Raw genomic sequence first — 18,542 nt, 5'->3', positions numbered from 1 at the left:
GCCAAATTGCCTAATTCTGCTCTTAGAACTTATGAACTTTTGAACATAGAACTAGTGTTAGCAAGTAATTGATGGTCAGTGTGGACTCTATGGGCCGATGGGCCTGTTCCCGTGCTGTATCTCTAAACTAAATTAAAAGCATCCAATGCTGCAGGAAGACTGCATTTTGGGAGCAGTACATTTGGAACTATGTATGTGTGGGAAAGAACTACAGATGCTGGTTTCAACTGAAGATAGACACAAAATGCTGGAGTAACAGTTGGACAGGCAGCATCTCTGGATAGAAGTAATGGGTGAAGTTTCAGGTCTGAAGAGTCTCGACCCAAAACATCACCCATTCCTTCTATCCAGAGATGCTGCCTGTCACGCTGAGTTACTCTAGCATTTTGTGTCTGTTTATATTTGGAACTATACTAGCTGTTACCAGCCTGTCCAATGGACCATTGTTAGGGCACAAGTCCTGTAATCTTCCACCATTTGTTAGGTCACTGTCATTTCAGAGTCCTAAATTTGATCATGGTGAATTTACAGATGTATGTTTACTGATCTTATGTATAAGTCTGTTGAAATGACGTTGATTGAAATTCCCTCTGCTAGCCACAGTGGAGGAAGATCACTAATAGTTCAGTGAAGAAAAGGCTTCTGCACAGTACCCTCTGCCTTTGGTTATAGTGAAAGTAGAATATGCAATTCATTGGTTACACTGTAAAACAATATTATTCCCAACAATGCTTTTAAATTTACAAGCTAACCATTATATTATAAAATAAGATCAACAAGTGTATTTCACCATCTGCTCATTTTAGCAATAAGTAGAGGTGAGTATAAAACAGTGCGTTTAGTATTGGTATGCCCTGTGTTACAGTCATGTTTCTGTTTAGCTGAAATTCCCAGCAGGAGGAAATTAAACTCTTAACAATCTTGATATCAATCAATTTAGAAACATGTAAAGTACTAATATTTAATTGTCTGTCTGTATGAATGCAGTTATAATAATTGTACAGTTAATGCAGTATGGAAAAGAAAGATCAATGATATGTGTCAGTAAAAATGTCTTCCATTGCCAGTGGTTGAGAAAAAGCCAAACCCAAGTATTAAAGATTAACCACTGTTTTATAAAGATCACACTTGAAATATTAACATATAATTTAACCCAGAGTAGGGATATTTTAACTGCCTGATATGTAAGATGTTTTTGTGCTTCTTCTTTAAGGAAATGGTGCTGACAATGTAGTAATTTTATGTGTTGATGTTTGTTATTTTGTCCTCTGTATCTCTGTACATTCATCGTCTCAATAAATCAATATTTACCATATCTTCATGTTTTGGTTTCTTGTATGATCAATTTTTGTTGTCTTCTACCTTTCTCTCCATCCATTTTTGTGGTTGTCCTTTGGTTTATACATTACAGTTTAATTTTCCTGCTTTTAGTAACCAGTAATTATTACCATCCAATTGTCTGGGTTAATCCTTTAACACTGTGTTGTCAAGAGAGTCACATCTTAAAGCAGCAGTATCCTGTTCATTTACTTACTTAGCTGAGACTTTTAATGGACATACGTACTGCACATATGTCTACTGAGATAACTGTTCTTTGTTTCAGCTACTTATCTTATTCAGTTTGCTGCTTGAAGTTAAGTTTGGGTGGTCTTGCAAATAATTTATGTGAAGTTACTATACATGACTAACAAAGAAAGACACAAGACACAAAATGCTGGAGTTACTCAGTGGGTCAGGCAGCATCTCTGGAGTAAAGGAATAGGTGACGTTTCGGGTTAAGTCCCTTCCCGCAACATTACCCATTCCTTTTCTCCAGAGATGCTGCCTGACCCGTTGAGTTACTCCAGCATTTTGTGTCGATCTTTGGTGTAAACCAACAACTGCAGCTCCTTCCTACCCATTCTCTCCAAGAAAAGTCTTTTTATAAAGAAGTCACAGCTTGGGTAGCTTACAATCGAATGGACCCAAGTTTCAAGAAGGGTCCCGACTCAAAACTTCACCCATCCTTTTCTCCAGAGATGTTGCCTGACCCGCTGAGTTATTCCAGCGCTTTGTGTCCATCCAATGGTATAAACATTGAATTCTCCAATTTTAGGTAGCCCCCTTTTAACACCCCCCACACTATCCCCTTTTTCTTCCCCCTCCTCCCACTCTCCTCCCCTGTGCCATACCTTGACTACCACGTATTTCTCCCCAATGCCCCCACCCCTCCTTCTCCCACTCCCCTCCTGCTACTTTCCACCCTCTAGCCTCGCAATTAGTAACTCTTCAATCCTGTCTCATACCTTCTGCTTTTATCTCTGGCCTTTGTTCCAACCATCTGCCTATCAACCACCACACCCCCCCCCCCCCATGCCCCCTTTGCCTGCCTCCACCTATTACCTGCCATGCACTGTCCTGCCCCTTCTTTTTCCCAGCTTTCTTCCCCACCCTCCCCATCTATCAGTCTGAAGATGGCTCTCAACCCAAAACGTCACCTATCCATGTTCTCCAGAGATGCTGCCTGACCCGTTGTTACTCCAGCACTTTGTGTCCATTTATAAAGAAGTCAAATACATATTTTGTTAAAAAGTGACATCTTAAAGCACATTATTCCAAGTAAATTCTTTTCAAAATCGGGTTTACGATCTCCCCATTTAGCTCCTTAAAAAAAATATTTACTGCAAGGGTTACTGCAGCTTCAAGATATCTTAAGTGTGACATTCTATGTGTATACATGGACCACATTTGTTGACGTCACTGTGTTAATGTGCTGTGGGTTATTATAGAGTCTCCCATCTTTTATAGTGACTAAACTCTAGATGAAAATTCATGTTAATATTCCAATCCAATGTTTTCAGTTGTATGAGGATCAATGAATTTTGAGCATGCTGGGGTTTTTCTAAAGATTGGTGCCATTATTTCAGGTGTCGTCAAAACACAAACAGAATACTTGGAATCCACAGAAAATGTGGCTTTTTGATAGAGCAGAAGGTTTTACTCTCCGGTTTCAACTGACTTTTCCTTCCTAGGTTCTATTTGCACCAAATAATATCTCCATGTATATTAAAACCATCACAAAGGCTTGTAATGTGCTTTGGTATTTGTCTCCTAGACGTTATAGGGTTTAAATTGCATTGTCTTCTGATTTTCAAGTGTAGTACAGTATACAGTTATACAGTAGTATACAGTATTTATATACTTCCAAAATATAACTCAGATCCCAAAAGGAATCTAGGTCAAATAGAATTTAATTATATTCCACTTATTTTTGTATGCTATTCCTTTGAAAACAGCAAAATGCCCATAATTAAAATCAAGGTGTTTCCATGGTGAAATTAAAGGTCACCACAGTGACATAGCTGGTAGAGCTGCTGCCTCACTGCATCAGAGACCCGGGTTCAAACCTGACCACGGGCGCTATCTGTGTGGGGTTTGCACGTTCTCCCTGTGACCAACGTCCCAAAGATGCGCAGTTGGTAGATTTATTGGTCTCTGTAACTTACACCTTGCATGTAGGTGAGGGGTAGAATCTGGGGAGAGTTGATGGGAATGTGGGGGAGAATGTACTAGGTAGGATTAGTGTAGGTGGTAGAGGTCAACAGTGACTCAGTGAGTCAAAGGGCCCGTATCTGTGCGGTATCAATGTCAATCTGTAAAGTATAATCCGTTGTCCATTCTACATGTCAAAGAGCGGATGCAAGGCTCAATAAAAAGAAAGCGCAGGGATTGGAAACAAAGTACCTGTGACTTAGTTTAGTTTAGTTTCTTAGAGCACAGCTTCTCATCAGAGTGAATAGAATTGTATGACCTCACGATGTTGCCTCACATAATCAGCACACTGTGTCTCCACAGGGGAAGTACACAGTGGCGCAGCTGGTAGAGGCCGCTGGCTCACAGCGCCAGAGAACTGGGTGCAATCCTCACCTCAGGTGCTGTCTGTGTGAAGTTTGCACATTCTCCCAGTGAGCGGGTGGGTTTCCTCCGGATGCTCCGGTTCCCTCCCACATCCAAAAGACGAGCGGATTTGTAGGTTAATTGGCTTCTGTAAATTGCCCCCAACTGGATAGGAAGTGGGTGAGAACGTGAGATCACATAGAACTAGTGTGAACGGGTGATCGATGGTCGTCATGGGCCGAAGGGCCTGTTTCCACGCTCTATCAACTCAATCAATCGGAAGATACCATATATATTCCAAGCTACGCAACTCCCTCCCCCCATCAAACAAGTATTTTTTCATAGCTGCTGCCTTTGGGCTACTTAAAAATACTGAAGCATTTTAAATAAAGGTTCATGAAGTGGATTTGAATTTGAAATACTTCCAGTGTGGGAAGATATAACAAATCTTAATTTATGACATCTTGTAAAGTGCTGTAATTTGTTGAATTAATTGTGCCATTTTTATTGTTGAGAATATTATTTAAACTATGTATATTTCTTTCAATATTTAGGTCACTGTCTGGACGCATTGTTGGAGGTGTGTGGTGGTTCTTCACTCTGATTATTATTTCCTCCTATACCGCCAACCTTGCTGCTTTCCTAACCGTAGAGCGTATGGTGTCACCTATAGAAAGTGCTGAAGATCTTTCGAAGCAAACTGAGATTGCTTATGGAACCCTGGACTCAGGCTCAACAAAAGAGTTTTTCAGAGTAAGTCTTTCTGCGCAGCTGACAAGATGGGGGAATTGCCCATGGCAGTGTGCTACATTAACAGAGCAAATCAATATTCGGACAGATCGAACGCAAAGATCAGCACGTGTCGTTGACATGAAATCGCGGAAAATAGGAAATTACAGTACGAGCGAAAGACTAAGATGATTAACTTCTCACTGTCACATCGTAGTTTTGGAGCTGCAAATGGTTGGAATTGACGTATTTGGTGAAGAGTAGGCTGAATTGACTGAAAGAGAAAGGGGACAGAATGAATATTTTTTAAATTTGGATATGGATGAAAACTGCTTCTGTTGACAGAGCAGGTTAAAGATTCTATTGATTCACAGATTGATATGTACATACAGAATTGTTGTTGCCCATTGCTTCAAGGCATGTTTGTCCTTTTTGATAATTTCTTTACTTTCTACTTTGGCATTCATTTCTGCTTACTTCCATGCACCATGTTGTGTTCATCACACGTTAAGCTTCCTAGCAAAGTATCTCTTCAGGACTGCTACATGTATTTTACTGGAATTAACGGAAATGAAACAGTGCATCTGAAAATCAAAGATCACTGTAGATGCTGGAAATGTGAAATAAAACCAGAAAATGGCAGAGGTACACTGCAGAACAGGCAGTGTCCATGGAAAGAGAAACAGAGTTAATGTTTTGGCTCAGGCTCTTCATTGCAACTTAGAAAGTGTGAGGAAACAAGTTAGTTTTAGGTTTCAAGAAGAGCCCAGAGAACGATTTCTAGGACAAAGGGAACATATGGAGAGGCCAAGTTGATCCCAATGCTTATAGAGCTCTCTGCCTTATAAATTGATAGAATCATACAGCACAGGAACAGGCCCTTCGGCCCAACTCGTCCATGCCAACCATGATGCCCCATCTAATGTAGTTCCATTGAGCATTATGCCAAAAATAACATCAAAAGTTTACAAAATCCAAATGTGATTTTTTTTCTCCTGCCCTTGAAAGCTCCACTCTGGCTCAACATCCAATGTGTCTGTAACTTCATTGTCCAACAAATGGGCTTGAACACATCTTCCTATCCTCGCCAGCTTTGCTCGGTTCCTTGCATGGAAATTCCTTTTAGGTCTTTCTATACCTTGGGAGAAGGTGCATGCCACTACATGAGAGGCCTGATACCAGTGTCAAGTTGTGCCTCCTGCCTTGTTAATATTAATTGGACCTGTTGTGCTTCCGCAGGTATCTCTCCCATGTAAGAGAATGAATATCAGGCCACCTGTCTCACTGGCAGCAGCCTAAAGATACATCCCAAGCAGGTGAATGGAAAAGCAACATGGATGGGGCACAATGGGAGATAGGGGAGCATGCCATAGCAATCAATGTTTGGGCAGTTTTAAAAATACAAGCTGGCAATTAATCCAGTGTAGAACAGTCAACAAGGGAGTCAATACAGAAATAGAAGAAGTTATGAACCCTAACCCCTGTTTCCGATGTCTGTCATGGTTGATTAAAAAAAATAGCCTAACATAATTTTGTATCATTTTACTATAATGGTCGGCGTAGGCAAGTTGGACGGAGAGGGCTGTTTCCATGCTGTATGACTATGACTCTACTACGGTAAAAAGTAATTTTTTTACCGAACACAGAACCCAGGTGTATCTTGGGTATAGGACAAGCTACAACAAAAAAACTGGTCCCCTTTGCACCTAAATGGCAGACAGTGGCTGTTTCTCCCCTAAACGTTCAAAATATTTGAAGTTTCCAAATCACTCCACAGCATTGCCCAGACACAAACCATCTGGCCAATATATACCTATGGTCTCCCATGTGGGAGACCATAATAGGAAACCCCCTTTTCCAACACTTCGCCATGCATGAGTGGGCAGGCCATTCTCTCGGCTATTCTCTGGAACTCTGGCCCAAGCACTTGCTCCTTGATAACTCTCTCCTTCATTTAAGATCCTCCTTCATGCCCTTCTCCCTGGCCTCGCTTGCACTCATCCTTCTGAATGCCTCGGTTATTGTACAGCATCCATTCTTCTTCTGATTAAGTGCCTTGCTGTGTGTCACTATGTCAATGGTACGGCGTAAATCCATGTTTTCTGATTCTGTTTTTGCCTTTTCCAGAGGTCAAAAATAGCAATATATGAGAAAATGTGGGCCTACATGAAATCAGCAGAACCTTCCGTTTTCACCAAGACCACCGCCGAGGGCGTTGCCCGAGTCCGTAAATCCAAGGGCAAGTTCGCTTTCCTGCTGGAGTCCACCATGAATGAATACATTGAGCAGAGGAAGCCGTGTGATACCATGAAAGTAGGAGGCAACCTGGATTCCAAAGGATACGGAGTGGCTACGCCCAAGAATTCCCCATTAAGGTGGGTGGGATAGTATAACAATATGTCATTGTGTTGTTATAGTGTTCCACCTACCCTGATGTTCCTTGTATTTTTTTTTCAATTGTGTGGTTATGGTATGTGCATGATTTCATTTCACACCTTTGAAGATTGCACAGGTAAAGAGTGGTCCTTTATTAAGAAAAGAATAAGCTGTACGGTCATTAGTGGTGCTAAGATCTTTGGGAGGAGGGAGGAGAGAACCAATACTAATCCACTTTAGTATTTCCACAACATGGAGGCGTTGCAGAACCAGCACACCAAACATGCGAGAATCTGAATGCAGAAATTTGGAAAGTAGAATGTGGGGCAGCAGAGCAGCGCAGTGGTAGAGTTGCAGCCTTACAACGCTAGAGACCCTGGTTTGATCTTGACAACGGGTGCTGTCCGTACGGAGTTTGTACATTCACCCTGTGACTGCGTGGGTTTTGTCCGGGTGGTCCGGTTTCCTCCCACATTCCAAAGACGTGCAGGTTTGTCCGATAATTGGCTTCTGTAAATTGTCCCTAGGGTGTTGGGTAGAACTAGTGGAGGGTGGTCATTGTCGGCGTGGACTCGGTGGGCCAAAGGGTCTGTTTCCACGCTGTATCTCTAAAACTAAAACTAAATTAAGTACTATGCAGCAACAAAACTTTATTTTCCATTCTAGTCCTGAAAATGTAGTAAGAAGGAAGAAAAAGCTTGTGTATGTATCCAGCGCCTACAGTGTTCAAGGTGCTAGACTGCAAGCAGTTTACTTACACCCCCTCTAGTTTGGCTGCTAATACACATATTGTAGAATAGACAGTGTTACCTCCAAATATAAAAACTTATGTATATTTATTATGTTCAGTTTAAAATATATTACCTAGTAGGAGATATACTAGAAAATATACTCTGACAAAAAAAAACCTACATTCAAAGTCCATGCCTATTAAAGTGTAACAGCTGCACATAGGCACAGAGGTAGAGCTGCTGCCTCTCAGCGCCAGAGACCTGTTTCAATCCTGACCTCGGGTGCTGTCTTTACAGAGTTTGTACGTTCTCCCTGTGACCACATGGGTTTTCTCCAGGTGCTCCAGTTTCCTCCCACATGCCAAAGACGTGCAGGTTTGTAGGTTGATTGCAGCCTGTAAATTGTCCCTAAGGTGTGTAGGATAGAACTAGTGTATGGGTGATCGCCAGTCATCACGGACTTGGTGGGCTGAAGGACCTGTTTCCACCCTGTATCTCTAAACTAAATTTAAAAGCTGCATTGTTAACCCATTTGTCCATGTTGTGCAACACCCACTAGCTGATCGTGATCACAGAATTAGCCTTGTTTGAGTTTTGTCATTGGGAGTATGTCCCCATCTCCCCAGTTACACATTCATATTCTGCTCTTACAACCGGATGTGTGCAGATGCCATACCTCTATTGCATTGTTTTCTTCCTGAATACGTTTTAAAATCGCAGCTTCACATTATTAGTTTGTTCCTCTTTAGTTTGTGCAATGGGAGAGATTGGATATTGTTACTCTAATTGAGGTAATTGCCCTGTGGACTGGCATAACGGATTTCTGAGTTTAGGTATGAATCATACAGGGATAACTGTAACCAATGGGTTTCAGCTTGCATGGTGACAAAAGCAGTAGAATTGGTCACTCAGATAGCAGACCAACTGAAATCCACATATATTACCAAATTCGCTGTTCCATTTTTTCTTGTTATTGAAATGTCAATAATGCTGGTTTATTGCAGACTGATGCACATTTATTGCCCATCAATATTTATTCTCAGAATGTGATAATAGTTGACAACAGAGAGTACCCACTCCCCCCCCCCCCCCACCCCCTCCCCCACACCTCTCTTTCAGTGTGTAGAAGGGTTCCAACCTGAAACATCACCTATTCCTTTTCTCCAGAGATGCTGCCTGACCTGCTGAGTTACGCCAGCGTTTTGTGTTTATCTTCAGTATAAACCAGCATCTGCAGTTCCTTCCTGCCCAATAGGTCTTCTCCTTTGGCTTCTGAATCCTATTAGTGATGTTTCACCATGTGAGTTAGATATCGAATTCCTTGGTATTTAAACAAATGCTCGTGAAGGTACAACAATACGTTCATCAGGACATTTTGTGTTCGGTAAGATCTGGCGCTGACAGTACTTCATTAACATTATTGCTCTTGTCTTGTTGATGAGGTGAGAGGAAAGGGATGCTAACCTGAAGTAACCTTAATAAATTTGCTATTGGCCATCCTATAACTAGCGTACCGGTGATGAACAGAAAATCTGATGACACAGGCAACAATCATGAATAATGCTCAGTTATCTCTAAACCTGGCATATTTGTCTCTTCATTTGGCTTATTTGTTGTGTCATGTCGTTTGGCAATTAAGACCGAAGCTCTATCTTGATGCAGAAGTGGGACAGCCATTTTATAATTCCCAGTTGCAGCACTATGGAAATCTGTCGTTTATGTTCAGGTGTTAATATATTTGTGAGACTGACCCTCCAACCCCTGTTTGGGTTTGTTATTGATAATCCACTCCAAAATATCCCCTATTTGTTTTTATTTGAACTAAATGAGGTAGATTATTTTTCAGCTGGTCAGGTGGATATTTTTCTCCTTGCCCAATAATGTTGATCTTCCATGAACTACTGGAAGAGGCATTCTTTCCACAGTTTTTTTCCAAGGAAGTATTTTGATGAAACTGTACCTGTAATCAGGAAATTCATATCCTGGAAAATGTTTTATCATATCTTGCGTCCCACCCTTCTGTTAAACTGCGAAGTGACAGATTCAGAGAACTGTTCTGCACATTTCGTAGTCTCTGAGGTAAGAGATTACGTTTATGTAGGAAATGCTCTGCACCAAGTAAAATCTTATTCCATACACTTTTCAAATGAGATACAAAATCATTTTTTTGCAAATGCCACAGTTTGCATTTTTCATTAACCAGAAAGGAAATTTAGCAATAAAAAGGGCAAAGGGACATTTCCTGATGAAAGGAATATTATGCATTGCTTGAACTATACTAAAAGGAGCATAAAGGAAATTTCCTTTTCAATAATAATGCTGCAGTACATTTAAAAATTCTTTTCAGAAGCATTTAGTTGCATATCCCAGTATGCAAAAATGTTAGCCATGTTTTTTATTGGGCTGACCTGGTCCAGAAAGCTTTACCTCTTCCATACATATCTTTAAGACAGCATGTCTACCATTTGCTGCCTCTGATTTTTATTCTACGGCTTGGAGCAGAGCCCACTGCAGTTTGCAGATTAGGTTCAGCACAGCAACCAATCGAGCATATTTGATGGACAAGGATTTTTTCTCAGGTAGCAGGGACAAACTGCGAAGTGGAAGTGCTTCCTCATCTGAACAAAACAAGATTGATGTTTAAGAAACTTATATAATTCCTTTAGTTTAGAAAAAGAGTATACAGCAAAGTAAAGTGCAATTATCAAAGGACAGTGCCAGCAGTAGATTTGCCTTAGTAGCTCTTTAATCGATATGAGCTGTTGGAGTATTAAAGTTCATGATGAAGAGATTCCCACTGCGGATGTATTATTGCTTCAGCAGGCACTACTGCAGAGATATCACCCTCCATGTTTCCTTCAATATAATTATTCTATTCTTAGCTATTACTACAGACATCTTGAAAAGTTCTATTTGTGCCCATATTGACACCACTTATATGTACTGTGCTGGATATTTGGAGAAGGCTGGTTATGTCAATTCTGCACACAATATTGTGCAAATCCAAAGACATAGGAACAGCTTAAACTTAGAGGCAGATGTTAGGAAACATTTTTCCACAAAATGGTGCTAGATTATGAAATGCAATAGCTTAATGGCTGTTGAAGTTGAATTGAACTCAACTTTTAAAGCAGAAATTATGTTACACCAGCAAAACAATAATATTATTAAGCTGAATAAAGGAAAGTAGAGATTCAATATCTCAGTGGGACAAATCCCTTCTATGCTTCTATCAACGTGAAAGACTATATTGTCACCACCTTATTACTTCTGCCTTCCATTCTTTATTTATTCATGATTGTGGTAGCAGCATTTATTGTGTATATTTTGATAACTCCGAAACCACCCTCTTAGTGAAGGGGTCATTTTAACTCTTTGGAGATGGTGTGAAGTGGGTGATTTTGGATTGGCTGCCTGTTACAGATTCTGTTTGAATTTTTCATCCTTTCGAGTCAATAGCAAAGAAAATGGCAGAGTGTATAATAAGCAATCAATTCAAAGTCACCTGACATACTTTGCGAGAAGTCAAAATAACCCCTCACTAGATTGCTAGCAAGAAGACCCATAGCCTAGTTGCATTGAACAGTTTATAAAGCAAGTTTGTTAAAGCAGGCTTGCTGACTCAAAGGTGCAAATGAAATGAAGGTGTTATTTAGCATGGAATAGAAGAGATGACTATTTGCCCTCATCCATCTCAGTTTCTAACAGCTGTGCACTTTCTTACAAGTATGTTTTATCGTTTCAAGAAATGCTGTTAACCTCGCAGTTTTAAAACTGAATGAACAAGGCCTCTTGGACAAATTGAAAAACAAATGGTGGTACGACAAAGGAGAGTGTGGCAGCGGGGGAGGTGACTCCAAGGTTAGCCTCAATGTCGCCACAAGTGGGTAACAGTGCACTGGTAATAGGTACGTCTGCTAGAGTATGATTCGAGCTCGATGGTAACTTTGACCAATGCACAACAGCAGCGAGTCAACCTGCTACGGATTTTATTCCTTTTTAACTAAAATAGCAAGTTAATGTAAGTACTGTCAAAGCATTAATATTTGCTTCCCCTTTCCCACACAGTATGATGCTGTAAATGATGCGTATATGGATACTTTACATTTAATAATACATCAAGTTGTTTAACTTTCATAAATCCTAAGCTAGGGAGCAGTCCATTAAGAATTCCAGCCAATATTTCTGGTTTCACAGTATTTGCTCTTGCTTTTATTTAAATATGTTCCTAGCAGTATGTGCCTGTTATTTAAAGCGATATAGTTGGTCCCAGTTGTATGCCTGCGTCTGTATAAGGCCCATGCAGTACACAGCCACTGGGGCTTTGCTTTATCACTTTGTAATGAAATTCTGTGTGGCTTTAATTGAATAACATAAAATAACATATACAATGTTATTTATGTTATTTTCCACGTGAAGAGTTCCGGTAAACCTTGCAGTTTTGAAACTCAGTGAGCAAGGCATCTTAGACAAGCTGAAAAACAAATGGTGGTACGATAAAGGTGAATGTGGAGCCAAGGACTCTGGAAGTAAGGTCAGTCGCTGCAGTTTGGGACCTACTGTTGTCTTCTCAGAACAGTTTAGGGGTAAAATGTAAATGTAAATTTACCTAATCATGGTAGATAAATGTAGACATTTGTAATATTCAACACACATAAGATGCAATATTTATGTACAATTCACACAAAATTGAAACACAGTCATACAAACGCACAAAATATTACATAGACATAGAAAATAGGTGCAGGAGTAGGCTATTCGTCCCCTTCGAGCCAGCACTGACATTCAATATGATCATGGCTGATCATCCCATTCCTGCTTTCTCCCCATATCCCTTGATCCCTTGGAAAACACAGTACTTTAATATTCAATGTCACAGACTAATCAATAATCAAAACCGATTATCCCGGCCCATTGGAAGTAATCTGTTATAATTTCACAAGCAATCAATAAATGTCACACAACATAACTTTTTCAGGAGTAAATAATTTCATAAAGTACATGTGATAGGAGCAGAATTAGGCCATTTGGCCCATCGAGTCTACTCTGCCATTCAATCGTGGCTGATCTATCTTTCCCTCTCAACACCATTCTCCTGCCTTCTTCCCATAACCTCTGTCACCCATACTAATCAAGAATTTGCCCAGCCATGACTCTGACCAGTAACAATCCGTTTAGCTGAATGAATTATATAAAACACGTACAATTATTGGTCCTCTTTTGTCTGTTCATTAGAACAGAAACACTATTTATTAAATGCATTGTATATTTTGAAAATGATAGGATAATTACGCTAAAATGTAGATATCAGACACATATAGCTAATTAATTTTCAGAAGTGTTAGCCTTTATTAAATAGGTAAATCCGGCAGTTGATTTGCATGCAAAACAATCTGACGAAGAATAGAACATAAATAACCAGTTGGAGAAACATTGACCATTGCACCATTCTTTAATTGCCACTATAGATATATTTTCCATTCAATAAAAAGAGCAAATGGATTTATATTCAAAGGGAAGCTGTCCTTCTTGTAGCATTACACACTATATTGAGCTTAATTCAGCCCCTCCCTCAAAAGTCCCATCTCCCCACTCCATCTGCCGAATCTGCATCGACGTCATACTAATCTGCTGCAGATATCTCGATCTAATCACCCTGGTCTGATCCCAGGCACTGATGCACATTGGAGCTTCAGCAGTGACTAGCCCTCAGCCAATGTACAGCTAAGGCCATGCCCAAGAATTACCGTCAATGATGCCGAGAATTTTGTTTTTTAATTCCAAATTTGTCTGATATACAAATATTTAAGATATTTAAATATTATTAAAATTACTTGAAGTAACTTTTAAAAATCAAATAATAAAATTCACTGAGCATAGGCAGCGCAGTGGCACAGCGGGTAAAGCCATTGCCTCACATCCTCACCAGAGACCCACGTTCCATCCTGACCTCAGGTGCTGTCTGTGTGAAGTCTGCCCATTCACCCTATGAATGGCAGGTTTCCTCCGGGTGCTCCGGTTTCCCCTCATGTCCCAAATTGCCCCAAAGTGAGGGAGAGGAGAGAAAGTGGGATAACGTAGAACTGGTGTGAACGGGGTAATCGATGGTCAACGTAAACTCAGTGGACCGAATAGCGTGTTTTTTCCATGTTGTATCTCTAAACTAAAATAAACTAAAGTAAACTAACCAGTAGGTTACTGATAAGTCATAAATCATTAGTAACTGGCCTTTTTCCTATTATTTCAAAGGTTCTGATTTTAAAAGATGGAAATTCTGATCCTACTGCAATGTGGAACATCATTGGACTTCATCCTGCACTAAATGTTATTCCCTTCATCCTGTATCTGTACACTGTGGACAGATTGATAGTAATCATGCACCCAATAAGAAAGCTTTTCACTGTACCTTGGTACACATGAAATTAAACTATTCCCCAGCATTATCATGGGGAATCCCAGTAGAATCAGTCTCTGCCGCTCTACCTCACATGGAGATCAGTGATGGAGCTTCAAGGCTAGTAAGCCGGCAACCATCATTCAATTTGTATCTAGCTGAGGCAAGACTCCACAAACACAGGACTTACCTGCCTTCAGGTGACAGTCAGCAAATTCAGCCAAACACATCACGCCAATGTTTCAAAAAACCTTTGATGATAATCTGACACAAACAATGGACTGAAATTCAGGCAAACTTTACAAGCAGCCAGCAATCCAACCCAGCAGAACGTAGAGGTTAAAAATAATGCAAAAAAACAATTGGGCACGTTAAAATTATTGCTTCCCACATAACTAATACGTTGCATTGAATGAACTTCCTGAGGACAAAGTGAATCTCCATTAGTCAATGTCTTTCCCCGACCGTGTTTAACCAACTTCTTTTACCCACCGTTTCAAGCATATTCTTGTAAAAAATACTACATTTCATTCAACAAAATCAGAGCCAAACTTGGAAAATATAGATTTTCTTTAACTTACTTGCTACACTAAAAAATATATTTGCATATTAATATTTTTATTCTGTCTCCATTGTTCACTCTTTGTAATTATGTAAAATTTCAAAGGACGAACAGTTTAATACAAAGATCTAAAGGAATATTTTAATATCAATGCCTATCTTCTCTTGGGGTATGATTCATCTCATTATGTTCCTAGCTCTATAATATAATATAAAATATATATTATAAAATAATATACACACTTTATTTAATTCCAGTCACTTAATCAGGTTGTTCAAGGGATTGATTACTTTAAGTGTATATTGTAGTATTACAGTAGTTATGTACTGTCCTGTCCTTGTTGCATGTGCATTCTGTACAGAAATCTAATTAAGTTGCCTTTTCTCTTCTTAGGACAAGACGAGCGCTTTGAGCCTTAGCAACGTAGCTGGAGTCTTCTATATTCTAGTTGGAGGCCTTGGTTTGGCAATGCTGGTGGCTTTGGTAGAATTCTGTTACAAGTCCAGGGCAGAAGCGAAGAGAATGAAGGTGGCAAAGAGTACACAGAATTTTAATCCAACTTCCTCGCAGAATACCCAGAATTTAGCAACATATAGAGAAGGTTACAACGTATATGGAACCGAAAGTGTTAAAATTTAGGGGTAGGATTTAGGGCCTAATAAAGTGGGTGGTGCATTTGTAATGAAGTGTTGTGGTATGATGTCAAGTGGTACTGCTTGCTTATATATTGAGTTATGGCCATAAAAGAAATACTTAAGAGGATGTTATAGTGTTCACCTGCTTATTTCCTAGCTAAGAATTACTTTTTTTGGTGTTTATTGTGTTTTGTTGTTGCTTTTAGTTGAATAAGGTCATTAAGTAATATTATTTTTCTTTTCAATTCAGCTGACTTTTTCAGAAGCTATGAGAAACAAAGCCAGATTATCCATAACTGGAAGCGTCGGAGAAAATGGCCGTGTATTGACTCCAGACTGCTCAAAGGCTGTGCACACTGTTCCTACCATTAGACAGAACCCAGGATTGGCTATAGTAGCATCAGATCTACCATAAAAACCAAATACTATTTGAGTGCCTTAAAAAAAAATCATAGACAACAGTCTCTGTGACTGACGTGAAAGCAGCACAGATTGTGACAACATTGCAAGGATCCTCACTTAAAGTGAAGGCAAAAATGCAGGGTGGGAGGGAACTTGCTTGAAACAGATTACTATCAGGAAAAAGTGTGCATGAGCTATGGTTAAAACAGCCCAACTCTGATCTGACAACAGGAAAAAATCCATCAAGGTTGCCGAACAAGGAAACTAAAAGCATGTGAAGAAATACATGCCAATAAGGAAACAAAATCATTACCAGTAGAAATCCAGATGTGAAGGACCCATTGCTAGAAGAAATCACACTTGGCTTTTTTGTCTTGAGACACATTATGAAAATAGCAATTAATGAACATATTAGCCTGTGTCTAAATTTCGGAATATCCATAGAGTAAAGGGGAGTGAACCACTTATCCTGGAAAACAAACCTTGGAACCATGGAGGGAAATAATAAATATGTAAAATTTGTGAAAATTTTACTGCAAATGTTATTTTTTTTCTTTAAAAAAAGGAAAGTTTTTTTTGAAAGGAACAAAACAAAATGCTTGCTTTTTAATGAAAGTATGTTAATGAGAAAAAAAATCAGTAGTGGAAATAAAAATCTTTTTTAACCATTTAGGGAAGATTCTGTTGCAATATAGAGAAATAATGCCACATCTTATTAACGTATAAAAATAATTTTGTAATGAAAAAAACACATTGTCTTCTTGTTTGATGTTTCCATTTTATTCATTACAATTATTGCAGAATTCAAACTGCCATATGTCTAACTTGAAAGGGAATGTTCGTTTACACCTCAGTCTACAATGTATAGTCAAAACAAAATATTGTACTGTGTAATAAATTGTGTTTTTGTACCCACTAAAATGAATAAAACTGAATAATTCTTATATTTATTTGAATATCAGAATGTTAGTAAAATCCACACCTCATAGAGTATTCTACTTCATATTTTAATATTCTATGACCTTATATAGTCTATATATATATTACTAAAACTCATCTTGTCTGTTTGTGGATATGTTTGTATGTGGGTTTGTGGATATATTTGTTCCCGAAATACAGCCAAAACGATACATGATAGCACAACAATTTTAGGCCCACCTTACTCACCATTGGCCTGCGGTTCAAATGGTTGCTATATTTTAAAGGTTATTCACTTTTTAAACTTTAATAAATCCCTTTTTCACATGCCCTGCCCGTCAGCCAGGCCTGCACAGTAATACCTCCGTGTTCGACGTCACAATGGGAACCAAACGGGTCCACGCCTGCGCAGTTGGGGCCTGTTGATCTAATACTTGCGTAAGATGGCCGCCAGATCAGCGCGTGTGCTCAAAGCGCACTGGTTGCCCACCAGGGCTTCTTCCCCCTCAAAGCCACGGCCGTCGCCGTCGAGCTGCCGCCGCAGGAGATGTTTGCACCCAATGGGTCCACGGGTCGCTCTGGATGCCACGATGGCCACCCAGGACCGGGGTGAATGGCTCCCTCTCCCCTTTCCTCTCCCCCCTCGCACACCCCCCGGCCCCGGGGGAAACTCCCCGGATGGCAACGGGTCCACGGGTCGTCGATTGAGGGAGGGCTGCCGGGCCCATAGGAGAGGTTTGAACCCAACGGGGGTTGGCAGGCCCGCAGGAGAGGTTTGGACCCAATGGGTCCACGCCCGTCTAGTAAATATGAAATAACAGATTGTATGGAATGCACAACCTGCAACGATTGGGGAATAAAATTCAACGGTAACTTCTAAACAGGAATTGAATAAATCTATAGGGAGAGAATAATATGACAATGGAGAAAGGGGATAAGTGCTCTTTCAAAGGAATGAAACAAACAAATTGTGGCCTTGTGCTGTGCTGTAGTGATGTATAATCTATGAACCTTTTGAAAAGCAATAGTTGTTTCAAAATTTTTACAGTGGCATGATAAATGCTCCAGTGAAATCAGTAAATTTCGAGGCAGCGTTGAAAACAAAACCAGGTGAGATTCAATGGACCAGAGAAACCAAGGCCTCAGTGATACTGAAGACAGCAAGTGATCTTGGGTGCCCTGAATCGGAAGGGAGCATACGAACCGAGCCCAGGTAAGTATTAAGGATAGCAGGATCCATCCTGGTAAGTGGGACGGCCGTGCAGCAACCACCGAGCGGCCTGGTGAACCAGATGATAAACCACTGGCATTTCCGAGCAGCAGGATTTTCAGTCTTACAGCACTGTGAACTTCAAAACTGAAGAAGGATCCTGCCCTGAAAGTCGCCTACCCGGAGAGATACTGGCTGACCCGTTGAGTTATTCCAGCACTTTGTGTCTTTCTCAAAACTAGTGAGTTGTTTTACAGTCTTTGCAAGGATGAGGAGGGTTTTTATTTAAAATAAAATTGAGTTGCATTGCTGTTTTCACACAAACCTTTCAGGATCACACCGCAACATTTTCACTTGTAACATTTTTATTGTAAAACACACAAAGGTAAATACATTCACCTTGTGTTTTATGCATGTTTGATTTATGGGTTTAGCAAATAACGCGCTTGTTCTCTTAATACCAAAGCTTGATTTATGCACTGGTATTTTTGGAATAACAGGCTCAAATTTACTACTGACAGTGTAGTCGCGTATATATTTAATTTATACATTTTTGAATTGCACACTGTTTTTGAAGCACATAGCCTACGTGTAAAACATTGTTAAGAATGAAAGATATCAACACAGTAAACAGAAGAAGCAGGTTTAGGTGTAGGTTTATTATTGTCACATGTACCGAGGTACAGGTAAATGCTTTGTTTTGAATGCC

General features: G+C 39.9%; 1 protein-coding gene across 13 annotated transcripts in view; it reads left to right on the top strand.

Moving 5' to 3' along the window:
• The window catches only part of LOC144595252 (glutamate receptor 4), a 172,964-nt gene extending 156,334 nt beyond the window's left edge, over positions 1 to 16,630 (top strand). Inside the window, exons 12-16 of one of the 13 annotated variants that reach the window (XR_013547475.1) lie at positions 4,431 to 4,629; positions 6,733 to 6,980; positions 11,459 to 11,573; positions 12,132 to 12,246; positions 15,062 to 15,188. Coding sequence is in view for 12 of the 13 variants with exons in the window: in XM_078402520.1 (XP_078258646.1) it covers positions 4,431 to 4,629; positions 6,733 to 6,980; positions 11,459 to 11,573; positions 15,062 to 15,277; positions 15,554 to 15,718 (943 nt within the window). In the remaining variant the exon portion in view is untranslated. Of the gene's footprint in view, positions 1 to 4,430; positions 4,630 to 6,732; positions 6,981 to 11,458; positions 11,621 to 12,131; positions 12,247 to 15,061; positions 15,310 to 15,553 lie in introns of those variants that run through there. The other 12 variants (XM_078402511.1, XM_078402509.1, XM_078402510.1 and 9 more) reach the window with 12 other exon arrangements.
• The last annotated feature ends 1,912 nt before the right edge of the window (positions 16,631 to 18,542 follow it).

Source organism: Rhinoraja longicauda, chromosome 7 (assembly GCF_053455715.1).
Source record: "Rhinoraja longicauda isolate Sanriku21f chromosome 7, sRhiLon1.1, whole genome shotgun sequence".
In the NCBI taxonomy this organism is placed as follows: Eukaryota; Metazoa; Chordata; class Chondrichthyes; order Rajiformes; family Arhynchobatidae; genus Rhinoraja; species Rhinoraja longicauda.
Note: the sequence above shows the minus strand (reverse complement) of the source record. Positions and strands in the feature narration are given on the sequence as shown.